General features: G+C 46.2%; 2 protein-coding genes across 2 annotated transcripts; one reads left to right on the top strand and one right to left on the bottom strand.

Moving 5' to 3' along the window:
* The first annotated feature begins 6,964 nt into the window (after nucleotides 1-6,964).
* Nucleotides 6,965-10,891, top strand: LOC119383265 (ER membrane protein complex subunit 1). The gene has a single exon (XM_037651329.2). It carries the CDS (start codon nucleotides 7,053-7,055, stop codon nucleotides 9,894-9,896), a length of 2,844 nt encoding a protein of 947 aa, XP_037507257.1. The 5' UTR covers nucleotides 6,965-7,052; the 3' UTR covers nucleotides 9,897-10,891.
* Nucleotides 10,892-11,241: 350 nt separating this feature from the next.
* LOC119383266 (uncharacterized) lies at nucleotides 11,242-14,263 on the bottom strand. Its single transcript, XM_049412872.1, has 3 exons — nucleotides 14,129-14,263; nucleotides 13,987-14,054; nucleotides 11,242-11,451 (listed from the first exon to the last, which is right to left on the bottom strand). Exons 1-3 carry the CDS (start codon nucleotides 14,253-14,255, stop codon nucleotides 11,242-11,244), a joined length of 405 nt encoding a protein of 134 aa, XP_049268829.1. The 5' UTR covers nucleotides 14,256-14,263.
* Between the last annotated feature and the right edge of the window lie 2,393 nt (nucleotides 14,264-16,656).

A 16,656-nucleotide genomic window follows, 5' to 3' on the forward strand; every position in this document is an offset into this window, starting at 1 on the left:
CGACCGCAGAAACGAAAATTTGGCATTAAGTTTTAGCAAAGTATAACTTTTCCTGGTATGTACAATCCTGCGTGTCGGTTTTACATTTTGTCCTAGGCAGGGCTTTTAAATGCGTAAGCCGACTCGAGAAGAAAGCTGTTCTGTCACGCAAGACGATCATACATATAAAGAAATGAATGTAGAAAGCAAAATAACTTTTCTTGGCGTTGCTGATTTTGAACACAGGATTTGAATCGCGCTTTCAGTGGCGTAAGTCCAGGAAAGTCACAAAGGGGCACACACAGCTTGCCATGCCGTCCATTTTGTTTTAACAAATATGGGTTTTGTTCTTAATTACATAAAAATTAATGCCATGCTTCGAAATAAAATTTTATAAAGCGAGCGTGGGCCTCAACGCCAGGTCAGGGAGCATAACCTAACAACACCGAGCAGCCAATAGTAGAAAAGTATGTTGGTGAAGTTCGTTTCTAAGTGTACGTAGCTCGTAGGACGTGGGCTCTAGCCTATTTCCTGTTAATATATTATAGTTAAACCATCAAATTAAAATATTAGCACTTTTTTGTTATAACGCGCATAGGTGCAGCTTTTCTTGAGCTTTAATTTCGTTCTCCATCCTGCATACGTGTTAGGTATAGCCCCCCACGATAACCTACCTGTAAAGCATGTATGTTTATGTTCCCCGGTGTCTTTCTTTTTAATTAGCGCACTCATAGCCCAGCAGTCGGATTCATACTTTATCGACAATGGCTTCCGTCATACCGTCAACATGCATAAATAATGCGAGATGGCCGGAGATTCTTTATTTACTTTGCATTTTAAAGACAAGAATAATAAATATTTGAAGCACGTCAGAAGTAACCCGTGACATTTCAGAAAGTTCCTGCTGTAGCGTGCCTTTTGAAACGGAAATTTAAGCAGCTTTCACTTCTGTAAGCTTCATTTATGCTCTTTAGAAGGGCTTCAGATTTCAGAGTTGGTTTGACAGAACGTGTGATTAGATCCTGGTAGAAATGAAAAGACCGTGAAATATAGTGACAGATTCTATCATCCTTTTCGCGTTGTGAGTAGAATTTATATTTTTAATTCGTGCTTAAAAGTAACAAAAACCGGTATGTCACGCAGCCTAGCGGAAGAGCCTTGAAGCTGGATTATGAAGGCGGTCACTTTGCTGTACGTAGTCTGATGCTGTCGTGCACGCCATAATTGGTTCTCAAAGTTAGAGTATGTATATTATTATTTATTCCCGCTCTGTTCTGTGTTGCCTACGAGGTGAAAGGAGTTACACGGTGAGAAGCGGCGCTGCATTCGCGGCTGCCAGTGGCCCATGTAGAGCCGCGGCGCATGCGCGCGGTGTGCCCGCATGCGCAGTAAACCGCCGCGCTCGAACACGAACAGCTCTCGCGCTCACTGTTTGCAGCATGTGTTGTCAAGTGTGTATAAGACTTCATATCCGCCGCAGATAGAAAATTTCTGATTAAAAATGTTTCACGGCGTTTTCCACGTTACCATTCCGTGCTAGACACTACTGACCTGTTAGCCTTAGATGCCTCATCAAACGCAAAAATTGACCGTCGGCGTCAACGCGAGTGAGGTGAAAAAAATAATCATCGTCATATGACGTCATCATGACGTCACAAATCACTAACATTTGTGACGTCATCGTGGCATCACTGTAATGTCAAATAACGTGACGTCACATGGTGACGCCATCACATGACATCGTCGCTTGGTCAAACGTGAGCTGATCACGGAGGCTGTGCAAAACCCGGTGAAGTGCAGAAAGCTTGCAGTGCCTCTGATCCCGGAGGCAGAAAGCTTTCGGAGGGAGGCGGGGGAGTATCAATACATCGAGTGAGAAGAAAAAGAAGAAGATGGCTTTCCCCTTAGAGTCGTCTTAGGCCTATGCATAAGGGGCCCTGTGAGTTTTTAACTGTCAAGCAATTCAAATATGACGCTCGAAAGCAAAATCTCAAGGGGGGACTTGCAAGGGGTGTCCCCCCAGCCTGTATAAAAGAGGGCGATCAGGACCCCCCCCCCCCATAATTTACGCCACTGCTCGTTCAATAAGTATCATTTCATAGCGATATTTATGGTTTCTTTACATTCCTTGTTCGACGACGTTTTATCACTTCACGTCTCTATCATCGCCTGAACTTCTGTCTTGTTTTGCTTTATATCATATGCTGTTTATCGCTAGACTGTTCATTAGCACCAATTATAATTAGTATTTAGCAAAGTAAATATGATTTATCAAACACTTACGTACTCGTCTCTTTTTATCTTTATTCTACTGTCCATACAAATAAATGTACCGCGAGGTCTATCTATTAGTTTAGAATGTGGAGCTGTATAAGCTTTATATGTGTATAAACCGTTACAGTCTTTTTGAAAGCGCTCGCCAAAAAATGTCGGTTAATCGACCAAAACTTTCATCGATAGATATTCATCGATTAATGGCTAAGGTGCGGAGCGATTAATCGTTGATTGATAAAAAAAAATGAATCGACCATCCCTACCACGAATTGAATCAATATCTTTAACTTGGAATCCGCAGCTATTGCCCACTATTCCACGGATGGTACTCACTGTCGTTTTTAATCCATTAAAAAGTGCCCATTAAAAAGATATATTGCTTACAGATCCCTTTATGTCCAAACAGTACATCCAACTCTTATCTCTCTCTCTCCCTAATACAACCACCATCCTTAATTAACGTCCGTGGCACCACTTGATTCTTGGCAGAGTCTTTACAAATAAGGCAAGCATAGTGGTTTGGACAAGATGAGAATTGATTATCTAGTAGATAGTGCACGAAACAAAAACCAAGTAATGAAAACGGGAACACACATGTGACGCTACGTGTGTCCCCGCGGTATCTTTGTTGCCCTTAATTGGTTATCGTGCAGTGCACACGTACAGCAACTAATTAAAAGCGCTGGTCATATCTGAACTTCACTGAATGGTTTCGATCTCCATGCGTGAAACCATGACTCGTAGATTAAAACCAGTATATAACAACAGCATGTTAGGCTGTGAGCTGCAGGGCGTGCCCATATTTATGGATTGACCTTTCTTCCACAGCGTGCCTGACTGGACCAACCAGAGCAGGGCTTAGAGTCAGCTAGGGGGGGGGGGCAGGGGGGGGCAGGGGGGGCAGGGGGGGGGGGGGGGCTTCTCTCCGTTCTTCAAGGAGGGTCTCGGCCCCCCGTCGGTAAGTCAACTGTAGCACTGCGGTACCAATTTGACAAGCGCTGGAGTTGAGTTTTTTTTTTTTTTTTTTTGGCAATAGTGCGTTGTGCGGGGAAATTGAAACTCTCCATTTTTCAATGATTTAATCGCGATTATTCGGTTGATGGGCGCTGCGTGAGATATGGACGCCATCTGGCAATACGTCGGGAAACATGAGTGCTGTGTTGCGGGCTGGTAGTCCCGACGCAGCAGCAGGCGAAGACCGGCGGTGACCAACGCGACCGGCGGTGACGCCAGCCAGCCCGAACACGCGGTTTGGCGCGAAGCGCCGAAGCAGAAGAAATGTCCGCACTCAACGAGTACTCACACACTCTTTTATTTAACAGTGTACACAAGTATGAACCTAGTCAGCTGTTCAAGATGGTTGGCCCTTGGGCAAGTGGTTCAACTTTGGCCGGGAGGCTGATTCGAGTGACGTGCCAACAAACAGAAAGACAGACAGAAAGACAGACCAAAATTTCTGCGTTTAAGTTCCCCAAGAAAGACTATCGTCTTTAAAAAACAGGTATCGTCATAAAGCTGAATGCAGTTCCCCGAGACACTGCGCAACACAGGTCACCACCCTGTTCGACTAAGCTTCTTGGCACAGCATACCGTTTCACGAGACGTCTGAGCGTGAAGCTACCTGCTCGTGAATCGGTGAAGGTTCACCTTGGTCCCTTTAGGTTACCAGTCAAATTTTAATCGTTTAGTTGTGCATTACAAGCCAAATGTAACGCCAAAGACACCTGTATTTGCCCTATTTTTTTAGGCAGGTAGGTTTGAATATATAGTATTGTCATGCCTGAGATTCTCAATGCAGTGAGTCAACTAATGTTATTTACTTTGAGCACAGATATTTTTAATTTTTAACCCCTTACATGCCGAGTTATTTTTGAAAAATCCTTTCCAAAATTCTCCAAGTGCTTGCCCGAAATACACTCGAAGATATATATATATATATATATATATATATATATATATATATATATATATATATATATATATATATATATATATATACACTCCGACGAAGGCCGGTCCCGCGGCCGAAACGTCAGTCCTTTACTGAACAATTTTTCCTACGTGCTTGATTTTTTTTCAACTATATATATATATATATATATATATATATATATATATATACACACACTTCATAAAGTGGACGAGAGGATGACTGGCGCCGTAGCTCAGTGGTAGAGCATCGGACGCGTTATTCGAAGGTCGCAGGTTCGGTCCCTGCCGGCAGCAAGTTATCTTTTCGTCCACTTTACTTTCTTCACATTTCTATCTAATTACTACAAATAACACCCCCTATACTTTCCTTGGCGTTATTGTTTGTTAGTTCTCATTAATAATGTGTCTAACAATGATAAACGAGCCCTTAAAAGTCACCTTCTTCCCTTTATATATATATATATATATATATATATATATATATATATATATATATATATATATATATATATATATATATATATATATATATATATATATATATATATCTGTATATATATATATATATATATTGTAATGACGAAGAACGACAACGGGGCTCTGGCGCGAGAGCAGGATGCGCGAAGAAGAGAAGAACGAGGTTCAGAATAGAACAGCCGGCCTATTGAACAGGCGTTGCCTCTATGTCTCTGTTTCTTCATCACAATATATATATATATATATATATATATATATATATATATATATATATATATATATATATATATATATATATATATATATATAATAGGTGTGTGTGCGCGCGTCACCGCCCTATGAGGGCCCCCACTCCAATGAACGAAGACATTACGGGGACATCGGCCATACGTGTAGAGAGGCTAATACGTGCACGGTTCTTCGTGCACTCCGTAATGAACACTCCCAAAGGTACAGATAATGTAGGCATGAAAAAAAAATGGAGACGTCTAGAGAAGGCTGGATCTTGCGCAGTGGCCTTGACAGTTCAACTAAGGTGTCAAATATATTTTTGCACTACTTCGCTCGCTTTAGCCGGAGTACAAAGGTTGTACTGGCAACACTGTTGTCCATTTTCCGGTTCCCGTCGAAATAACCACACTCACCGAGTCGCCGCCGTGCCGCCGTTAAAGTGAGCTAGAATAGGGTAGTGGGCTCACTCGCCGGCCGGCGCTATGCATTGCGGTGACGCCGCCAATGTCACAAAAACGTGCTTCGGCGCGTCTCCGCGGCGCGGCGCCACCGTCGCATCAAATGTAGTGAGCGTTGGCGCTGGGGCAGTTGCTGGCTGTTTGGAGTGGCGGTCGGTGTGTGCGAGTTTTGTTTTTTTGAGAACTCTTCGCGCTTTGCATCCTCAATCTGGTAGGTTCTTCTGCAAACAGCGATGTGGCCTGACAAGCAGTGACCGTCTCACGAGGTTAAAATGCTTCCGCGGCGGCAAAACCACTGTTTTGCGCCAGGCTGTCGGACAGGTTACGTCCACGGGAAGGGCAGCACGAAGCCGTCTTTGTTAGGCGTTCCGAAGGATACAGCCCTGAGGAAGCAATGAGGAAGCCCTGGGAAAGGAATTTGCATCGAGCGGACAAAGCACTGGACGACAAATCTGCCGTGTGTCAACTTCATTTTGAGCCGAAGTATGTGCTACGGTACTACGTACATATATAATCGAAGGGAACGAAGTACGCACACCACGTGGGAAACCTTGCCTACGAGAGGACGCTGTGCGTACAATCCTGCCTAACTTGGCGTCGTATTTGACAAAGAAGACACCACGAGAAAGACCGACCCGAAAGAGAAAGCGATCGGGAAGCGTTCAAGGTGAGAAGAAGGTACGTTCTCGTACCGTTGGTGATACTGTTCAAGCAACTGTGCCCAATATATGATGAATAAATGTTCATGTACTTGTGCCCAGTACTTGAGGAGAGTGGCTTCCTGTTTTTCTTATCTGTGGATTTTTACAATCATTGCATAGGAGTATTCAGTGCATAAATAGCCAAAAAACAGAGCCAAGGTACTGGAGATCTGCAGAAAGAATGAGCAGCTCCAAGTTTTTAAATGCTGTGGAATGTATAAAATTAAGAGCTCGTGGTAAACTCCCGAGTGTGTGTCATCGACAGTAATTTCACACGCTCGTAAAAGGCGTGCTTGACGAAAGTAGTGCCCGAGAAATGCAAAGAATCCAGTTTACAATTGATAGCCGCAAAACGCGTAAGCTTTGAAAAGTTCGCCATCGCTGCTTATCACTCGTATGAGCGATTTATATGCATCTCAAATTTGCGCAGCATCCCTTGCATGCATCGAGTTCTGCATGCGCGTTCGCGCGAGTTACGGCGACAGAGTTTCAGAAAAGAATGTTTTCTGCAGCTTTACTCGCACGAGTACTGACGGTCTTCGGTGTGTTTCATTTAACATCAGATAAATAGCTAACACCAGAGGTGCATACACCATGCTACAGTGTTCTAGGTGGTTACCATGCCTTACGCGCGCATGTAGGCCAACGCACCTAGCTCGCGCTAGTTTTCTTTCTTTATTTTTTATTGTCTCAGCGACATCAGCATCACCGTTTACACTGCCGAAATTCGCGTACATTTCCGTCCAGTGCATATGATAACAGCGCACAAAAAAGCGTGACATCAGTTGCGCACAAACGCCTCCGGCAGGCAGTGCCCTACATTTAAGTCGCTGGTGGCGCCACCACACATGTGACATACCCGGCGTCAAGCAGGGGACCCCAGCAAGCCCACTACCCTCTTCTAGCTCACTTTACCGCCGTCTTGTCTCGCGACCGTGTTATGCACGTTGTAATGCCGTGATCGATTCGCTTGTCGTCGTACTTGCTTAATTTGCCTTCAATGGAGGGTAGTACGTACCAAACGCTTTCCAGACTACTATTAGCTGTTTTAGTTGCGATCTCAACAGTGCAGCTTAGCCAATTCGGCGCATATGCTCTGTACGAAGACCAAGCAGGAAAGTTGGACTGGCGGCAACGATTCATCGGGAAACCCCTGTTCGTGTATGCCGATCACAGCTCGGTAGGCTCTAATCAACGCATCGTCGTTGCGACCGAGAAGAATGTGCTCGCCTCCCTTAACACGCGCAACGGAGCCCTGACGTGGAGGCAGGTGCTTGAACACGATGGCAGCATGCACGCAGTATCCTCTTCCGGCGATCTCATTACTGTGTCGGGCAACGCACCCTACGTTCGAGCCTGGGACGTCCATACGGGAGTGCTACAGTGGGAGAAGACCCTACCGCACAGCTCCGCCCCCCTGGTCAGGTACGACGTCAATTCTCACGCGAGCGAGCTCACAGCGGTCGAGGTGCATCCGGGATCTCACGTTGTCGCAACCATCTACAACCTGCAAAACGGTGAAATGAAAACATCTCCAGTGGTTTCGGCCCCGTGGATTACCGATCGGACTGACTGCCGGCTTGTGGAGCACAAGTACCTGGCATGTCTCGACGCCAAGGCTTCTACGATTCGAGTGATGGCACTCGGCGAGTCAGCAGCTTTCCGCGACGTCCCCTTATCATCTCTCGGCATTCAGCTTGACGACCCAACCGCCGTTCCGGTGTTACAGCCCATCCAAGGTCCAACACGTGCCCACGAAGATTCGTACCTCGCCTTGCGCATGCCAAACCGTGGTTTCGCCCTGTTGCGAATTACCAAGACGGGGGTGAGACTCGCAAAGATGTTCCCGAATGCCACGCACCTCGTTAGTATGGGCGACGGTTGGCAGATTACACGAAAGCCGCAGGAAAACGCGGCCAGTGGCACAGGTGATGAACCTGCCTATATAGGCGTAGTTGAACAGCTCGAAAACGGCATCAGCAAGGTTTTCATATACGAATTGGGCGGCAACTGGCAGCAGAAAGAAGACAGTGAGGGTCAGTTTGCGATCCCACCAACTATGGCGAATGCAGACAGCATTCATTTACTGCCGTTCCTACTCAAGGACCTAAAACAGGCCTATAAAATTCTAGTTGTTACTGAAGACGATGCCGTTCTCCTTTTTCACCAACAGGGCCGTCTGTTATGGACGAGAGAAGAGGCCTTGGCATCGGTTCTTGGAGCACAGTTTATAGACCTGCCTCTTTCAGAAACAGATGCAAAGATTGAACAAGAGTTTGGAGACGGCAATGCGAATGTACTGGCCATGTTTCTTACGCGCATCACGATGCAGCTTTGCCAGTTACAGAGCTTGCTGCTAGGTCTATTTTCCAGCCTCAGTGGCACTATAGGCCAACCAGAAGCAGGTGTGGCTTCGCGGGATCTGACACGTGACAAGTTTGGCTTCAACAAAGTTATATTGCTGAGCACTGCGGCTCAAAAGTTGTTTGCCTTGAACAACAGAAATGGGCAGATAGTTTGGAGCCAGCATTTTCCACAGTTGCATCCACTGAACAGTGCTGGCACCAAGAAACTCCCAATCTTTGTCCAGAGGACAACTGCACATTATCCGCACCCACCTCGCTGCACAGTGCTCGGCAAGCATAGTTCTGGCAACGGGTACTTGGTTTCGGTGAATCCCATAACAGGAGTTATCTTGGACACACAGGAACTTCCCTACCATATTCTACAGGCTTCATCGCTACCTTTTCTTGACGATGAGTACACCAGGGGGCTGCTTTTCCTAGATAGCAAGCTTGGTGTCCACACATACCCAACCTCAGCTGCTAAGCTTGTTTATGAACATCGGGACACACAGTATCTCTTCACTGCTGATCCTGCCACTGGAGATCTTGTCGGATATAGTCTGAGGCCGTCAACTCCGACGAAGCTTGCAGTAGAAACTGTGTGGACAGCATCTCTTCAAAGCGAAGGACAGAAGATTACACACGTTGTGATGCGCAATCCGCTGGAGCATGTTCATTCGCAAGGCCGAGTCATGGGTGACCGCAGTGTTCTGTACAAATACCTGAACCCAAATTTGGTTGCGGTTGTGACCGAGGGCACCGACAATATCCACAAGGTGACCAGTGTGACCGTGCACCTTATTGATGTCATCACTGGAGCGTTCATTTACTCAGGAAGCCACAAGAGAGCTAGGGGCCCCGTTCACGTGGTACACTCGGAGAACTGGATTGTCTACTGTTACCACAATGAAAAGTCCCGTCGGGCCGAAATTTCCGTGATTGAACTTTACGAAGGCGCCGTGCAGAGCAACACTTCTGCATTTTCGTCATTCAATTCACCGCCGGGAGCCATTGTCGAACATCAGAGTTACGTGTTTCCAAGCTCAGTAGATGCCATGGTCGATACTGTCACGGAAAAAGGAATCACAAGCAAACACGTATTGCTAGCCCTTCCAACAGGTGCTATTCTGGAACTACCAAAGGCACTTCTCGATCCAAGAAGACCTATCACACCGACAGCCCAACACCGGGAAGAAGGACTTATCCCGTACACGCCTGAACTACCCATAAGTGCCGAGCACATAGTAAATTACAACCAGTCTGTTGCTAGAGTGGCAGGATTCGCAGCTGCTGCTTCAGGACTAGAATCTACCTGTCTAGTAGTTACTTATGGACTGGACATTTTCTATACTAGAGTTGCACCGTCTAAAACTTTCGACATCCTGAAAGATGACTTTGACCATGTGTTGATATCTGTTGTGCTTACAATACTTATCCTGGTTTCGTATGTCAGCAAGCGGTTTTCTGCAAGAAAAGCATTAAGAGCAGCCTGGAAGTAGTGTTTCAAAAGTTTGGAGAGCATCGGCTCAATATGGCAGGAATTCCGCATGAACAAGATGGACTTGCCTCCATTTGTCACTTTGTGCCGCAAGCCTCATTCTGCACAGCTGTTTGCACCTGTGTGTTTGTCTTGTTTCACCATCATGGACACTTGTCCATTGAACATTTGTGTTATAAGGATATATGTTGGTTCTTGAAGGGTTTAGGCTGGTGCGATAGTTGTGTTGTTTAAAGAAAAAGTATGCTGAATGCAGCCTTGCAGTGATGTCTTTATTATTGTCCCATTTGAAGAGGCCAGTGGATCCTCTGAAATTTAGGAAGAAGCAGTTCATCAGCAGAGTATTTCCATATGTACACAAATCTTACCTCTGTCACTGTATTTGAATTTATTGCTAATTCTAATATATTTTTGTTCTCATTTTATTTCCAAGTTCTTTAATTTTACCAAAGATGGCATGTCTTTTTGCCTCTGGCATTAAAAGCATTTGTAAATACCGATATATGCACATCTACCTGTCTACTGGCTAGAACCAGGTTAAATGATTAAACTATAAACTAGCTAATCACTGCATATATTTTGTATCTTTATTTTGATATTTGGTGTTGCAGACAGAGAAAATTCTGTATACTTTCGATTGCACTTCCTTTTGAGCATATTCAATTCTAATGCCAGCACATTCAGTTCTAAGAGCAAAGGAGCGCCAACAGCACTAGCCTTACCTGTGTCCTGTGTTATTTAGATGACACGAAAAATTTTTTTTCTGTTTTTCTTATGCCTCAGCTCAACCTATGAGGGAACATATCAAAGAGTGCAATAGGCTAGCGCAGCACGTATGTTTGCCATATTCATTGACTTAGGCATTTTATTTCATTTTAATACCACCTCTGGCTTGAACTGTTTAATTTAGGTGCAGCACAACATGCCTTCATGTCGGATAAATTTGCCATCTTTGTATGTAAAGATTTATGTGCAATTATACTTAAACACCTTACCCTTTTTGACCTTTTGCTTCTTTGCTATGCACTCGCTAAATCAGTGCACCCAAAGGTTGTGCTTCTTCATCTTTGTATTTGTCACAACCTTCTCCTACCAGTTCTTTAAAGTTGCAGCATTGCGTGACTAGTTGAATTATATTTTTTCTTTGACACTTCAGCTTTTAGAGCCGTGCTATGTTGCAATGATGGGTATTCGTCGATGCACACAACATTAGTGCTGGTTATCTTAGGAGGACCCGTCAGAAAGGCACTCACACAGAATATCTTGTCATGCCTAGCTCACTGGTTTAGCTAATTGGCAAGCGGTGAAGGCAACACTCTTGAAAATGACCAATTGTATCTACAGCACTACTTCAGCAGTGCAATGAAGCGAGGAGCAATAACACCAACACTTACGGGGGAACAAGGAAGGCTGCCGGTTGCAAGAGTGCTCAGGAGAGCTTGACGTAGGCAGCGTAGCCCAAGATTATCAGAGCCCCAGCCAGAATCAGTAGCGTCAGGGTTCCAAACGTGTAGACGGCTCTGTCGGGGATCACAGGCTCCGCAGCCCACATTGCCCTGTGTGATAGGAGATTGTCCATTGTATGCGTGCTCACTCAAGGAAACAGTCTGGATAAGTGTCCTGCTTCTCACTCGAGGCACAGAATATTACCCGTAGTATAACCAGCTTAGAACACTATTCACAAAACCAAAAAGATTCAAACTGGCTCCTATCATACTTGAGTGATGGGGCACTTAAGGGCTGCAATGAAGCCCGATCCAGACCGTGATCACATTTGGCTCCTTATGGCATCTTCGCAAATCGCACTGAGGTGTCCTGGTGTGCCGTTTTGCCCAATCGTAGTGCCTGGGCACTGTGGTGCGCACCCATGTGATATGGCAAAGGTGCCATTCAATACCATTTGTGCTCAATTGTGATAGGAAGTGCCCCATGTCACAGCAGTATTGTGTGTGGACCTGCAGTAAGAATGCAATACAGGAATACTTGTACACTTGCTAAGGAAGTACTCCGGTGTCTCATCTATGTTTGTGCTTTTATTTTTTATTATGTCGTGTATTCGTATCCAAAGAATTGTATACCCAGAAATTTTTGGGGGAGGGGGGGTGGTTCCGACCATACTTTATAGAGGGTGTCCCAAATATCACGCAGCATAATTTAAAAAAAGAGGAACGTCGTTACGCAAAGCACACCTAGTGCATATTGTTCCCAGTATACTGTAGTAGCCACTACTAATTTTTTATTAATGAGGTTACGTTAATTAGTCCTAATTATGTTTCTGACTCGACAAATACTCACCTAATCATTAAAATGTGAATGAGTCATATGTAAGCATGCTCAAATGACACATGACTGTGCTATTTTCAGTAACATACTAATTACGTGCTCATTTTTTCCGGCTGATAAAGAAAGCACGTGAAATATGAAAAATAACACGTGACTAGTACGCTCCCACCTTTCGTGGGTGGTAGCGTAGTCTTGACTTGCTACCTCACAGTGATCCTGTTTGAGGGCTCTACTTCCTAATGCGTGCTGCAGTCTAGTCACGTGTCATTTTTCAGATTTCACGAGCTTTCTTTAATAACCAACAAAACGTGAGGATGCAATTAATAAATTGTTGAAAATAGCACAGTTAGATGTCATTTGAACATGCCTGCGTATGCCTCACTGGCATTTTAATGATTAGGGGAGTATTTGTCGAGTGAGAAACATAATTAGGACTAATTAACTAAACCTCATTAACGAAAAAAATTGTAGTGGCTTCTACGGTATACTGGGAGCAATATACACTAGGTGCGCTTCGCGTAGCGACGTTCCTCTTTTTAAAATCGTGCTGCGTGATATTTGGGACACCCTGTATATGTCCGCGCTTGTGTTTCTATGTGTGCGTGTGTATATGCACATGCAAAATTTCGAGACGTAGGGGCGGGGGGATCGAACCGCGAAATTCGAAGCTTTCATAACCAACCGCTGCTCGACTGCGCAAAGGTGGAATAGTGAAATGTTCCATAAGATCTACATATGCGCACATTCTTGACAGCTTTGCCAGGGAAGCTACGTTCAGTCGAGTTTTCGAGCTGTAAGGAAACGCGAGTCAACTTTTAGCTAGCGCAGCCGTATTGTTCGCAGCTGTAGCTCATTGAGCACATCAGCATACGCGTAGCACCCTACTCCAATTTAACATGTGGCAAACACAGAGTGCACATGTGTGTGTATAGCGACTTCTGAGCATTTCCGCTTGTGCACGTTTGATCGACGGCGCTCGCGGTGAGCGTTGGTGCCTGAAGCTGCGAGCAGCATACTTTCCACAGCTTGCATCTGTTCACGCGCGGTTCTCACGTTCGGGGCTTTTCAGAGGCACCCACGGGAGGCAAAGGTGCCCTCGCTCCTCATCGGAAATTAGAGAAAGGTGCGCCTGCGACAAGGTTTGTTCCCTCAGCTCCATAGGCGTACGCAGTGGGTAATCAAAAGAGGGGGGGGGGGGGTCGATGTCTGCCCTGTACTTTTACCAAGTCGGACTTGTCCCACCATTGTTGAAAGATAAGGGTTACGGCCACGCAGGTTTTTGACGACAATGGCGACCGAAGGTCCCTGATGGTGCATTCCAACAACTATTTGCTTCCCATCTTTTCTTCCGGAAAGCCTGGGACCAAAGGCAGGTCATTGTGAGAAACACGTCATCGCTTAATTTTATATTTTTCCAGACCGGGGGGGGGGGGGGGGGGAGGCGGGAGCTGCAATATTGGAGTAAACAGAATGCACCACTGCACCACCCGACTTTACAAACAAGAGAGATGTCTGAACCACGTCTAGAAGGGGAAGGGGACCACGAATTAGAAGAGGACCATGAAACGTGGCCCCCTTCTAATGGAGAACCCTGGGCACGCCTATGGGCATGTCAATGCCCCAGTATCGCGCAATTATTCATCACCGCGAGATGATAAGTAACATAATGTTAACACTAACACGGTCAAAGTAAGTCTGACCATGGTCTCCGCGATCAGCTCCGGCAGCGCGCCCTTGCTCAACAGCGCGCTGCCGGAGAAAATTGCGGTGGCCACGGCCTGACGAGCAACCGTCGAAGACGACCTCACCTGCTGTAAGGCACTTGGGGCTTGGCCTCCGTCAGGCGGGCTGTCGAGCTCTCGTACATTGCTGGCTGCTGCGTCGGAAAGAAACTCGTGTCAAAAGACACAACCAATATCGGAGGACGAAAAAAATGCCTTGCCACGTCACCTGATCTGGGCTGTTGCGGGCCGAGTCGACGACGGTTTGGTTGGACCGCAAGATAACGCTGCACCAGCTCAGCGTCGGCGGCGACAGTCGAGTCCTCGTCTTTGTCGTCTTCGAAACAGCCAAGCATCGGCGGGTGCGGCTACACACGCTCTTGGACCGTGCTCAACCCTCACCCCTTTCATCGGCAGACAACCATGCATGAACCGGCAGCATGAACAGTAATTAATGTTTTGATAGAGCGCCCGTCGTGAATTTCGGTTACACGATACAAATTGTAATGGCGCCGCCGAGGAAGTCCATACTCGTGGAAGAAGATTTGAAGGGACGTTAAAGTGAAGCGCTGAATCAGTTTAGACTGATGAATTATTGTGTGAGAACTCTAGTGTGTTAATTTCGCCATCACGCTCGCTGTTTGAAGAAAATAATGAAAGTCATTTTCATTTATCAACTTCACGCCGTAGCATCAGCACCTAGCTGAATGTCAGTATGCATGAAGTCACGGGTTTCCGTCTATTTCCTTATACTGGCTCAATAATAAATTAAATCTCGCGAATCTTGCTATGTTAAGCCTCTGACTCCCTGGAAGACAATGTACCGAATTCACTTTTACCGGTGAAGAATTTTGTGGGCCTTATAGTAAACGCCGTCAGAATGTATGATCTTGTGCGGGAATAGTTTCCCTTTATTCTGAAGCTCCATGGACCTACGGAGTGTACGAACCGCATCTGTCCGTTTCAGTGGTCGAATGCGGTTATGGGTGCTTCGAAGAAACAATTTATCGGACTAGTAGCCGTCTTCCACCCGCATAACGAGTGCTCAGTCTTCCTTTGTTCAAGGGGAGGATGGAGAACTTTGCTCAAGTCCTGCCCCTCGCTAACACACATGGTCTGCTTGAGTGCATGTTTGTGAGGAGGTTATTGGGCTGATCGCCTGGTCAATTGCCTTCCGTCCCCTGTTGACCAGAAGGGGCATCTGGCAGCGACGGAGTCCGGTGTATCATCCAGTAAGTGAAAACGGTAAGTAAGAACTGCCGAAAACATCGAAATTCTACTCGGGAGACGCGACTATTCCAATCAAGAGTTTCTTTTGCGTATTTTTGAACAGTTGGTTGTATTTTTGGAGGATTGTCAGAGCGTGGGGGCTGCACGCCAGCGAGAGCCGTGACGTCACATTCCCCGCGGCGCATGCAGGGTGCACGTGTTCCTGTCCTCCTCCTCTTTTTATCCACCATTTAGGGTCTGTACTCCAGCTGGGAGCATTTTTTGCTGCCAGTGCCGTTGGTAGTGGTTATAGGAACCGTAGTGGGGGTTGAGCGGGTTGAGAGGCGCGGGCGACGGCTGGCATTGTTGGCATGCTCGTTTGCGGTGCACGAAACGTCACCAAGCGCCGCCTCCTCTAGTTCCCGGTGCGGTCGCTAGACACGAAAGTTTCTGAAAAACGCATTAAATTCATTATTTCCCTCTAGTTTCTGGCTGAAATGAAGGGTGTGCCTATCGATTTCAACGCCCAATCTTTCAATTTGGCTGAAAATCTTGACGCCAAAAGTTTTGTTCAGTATCCCTTTAAAGGGGTCATGAAGCACCCCTTGGGCTTATTGAAAAAACACATCCTGCGGATCACCTACTTACTTACGTACAACTACGATTGTATACCGGCGTTGCAAGCATTCGTAGGCGATACACAGATTGGGAGGCTTTACAAGATGAGCTAGAAAAGTCGTGTGGTTCCATAGTTTCTCCGACAGAAATTGAAGAACGAATTGCCAACGCAATGCAGACAACAACACGTGTCGTCACAGTATCTAATTCCAGGAAGCCTGTCGATGCCGTATATGAAGAGCTGCGGGCAGTCCGTCGTCGAGCTGAACGCAAACACAGGCGAACAAGATCGATCTTAGACCTGAGGTCCTCCCGCAATGTGCAAAAGAAAATTCAGAGGCACTTAGAAAAGCTTGGCTGGCAAAACTGGAAGACATTTTGCACCACCCTGGACCCACGAAAACCATTGTCTAAGATATGGCACGTTGTACGGGCTCTACCATGTTCTCCTCAGCAACTACGTCCCTTCCGCGCATTGGCCATCATCAGGTCATGCAGCGAGAAGCAGATCGCGGAAGAATTCTGCCTACACATCTCTGGCTCTGCAACAACGGTCGTTCCACTGCTTCGATGCGCACCCCCTACAGCAGAAGCCCGTCTCAATCTTCCTTTCACGCTGCAGGAGCTGCGTGCGGCAATTTCTATTTCACAACGCTCCAGTGCGCCTGGGCCTGATGGCATCACCTATTCTACTCTGCGCCACCTTGGCCCTCGAGCGACCGAAGAACTTCTATCCTTGTACAACCTTTCGTGGACATCTGGAACTGTGCCGGCACATTGGAAAACAAGTAAGATCGTGGCATTGCTGAAACCAGGCAAGTCTCCCCGTGATATGGTTTCCTACAGACCTGTGGCACTTGCAAGTTGTGTAGGAAAACTCATGGAACGAATGGTTCTGTTGCGCTTAGAATGGTTTCTGGAGAAACAAAA

This window comes from Rhipicephalus sanguineus, chromosome 2, assembly GCF_013339695.2.
Source record: "Rhipicephalus sanguineus isolate Rsan-2018 chromosome 2, BIME_Rsan_1.4, whole genome shotgun sequence".
NCBI lineage: Eukaryota > Metazoa > Arthropoda > Arachnida > Ixodida > Ixodidae > Rhipicephalus > Rhipicephalus sanguineus.

What these genes read in the sequence shown, in the direction of transcription:
- LOC119383266 (XM_049412872.1), bottom strand. Translation starts at nt 14,255, where the DNA reads ATGCTTGGCTGTTTCGAAGACGACAAAGACGAGGACTCGACTGTCGCC. An exon ending in CCCGCAACAGCCCAGATCAG is followed by an intron (nt 14,055 to 14,128) that starts GTGACGTGGCAA and finishes TTTCCGACGCAG; the next exon opens with CAGCCAGCAATGTACGAGAG. An exon ending in CCCCAAGTGCCTTACAGCAG is followed by an intron (nt 11,452 to 13,986) that starts GTGAGGTCGTCT and finishes CCTATCACACAG; the next exon opens with GGCAATGTGGGCTGCGGAGC.
- LOC119383265 (XM_037651329.2), top strand. Translation starts at nt 7,053, where the DNA reads ATGGAGGGTAGTACGTACCAAACGCTTTCCAGACTACTATTAGCTGTT.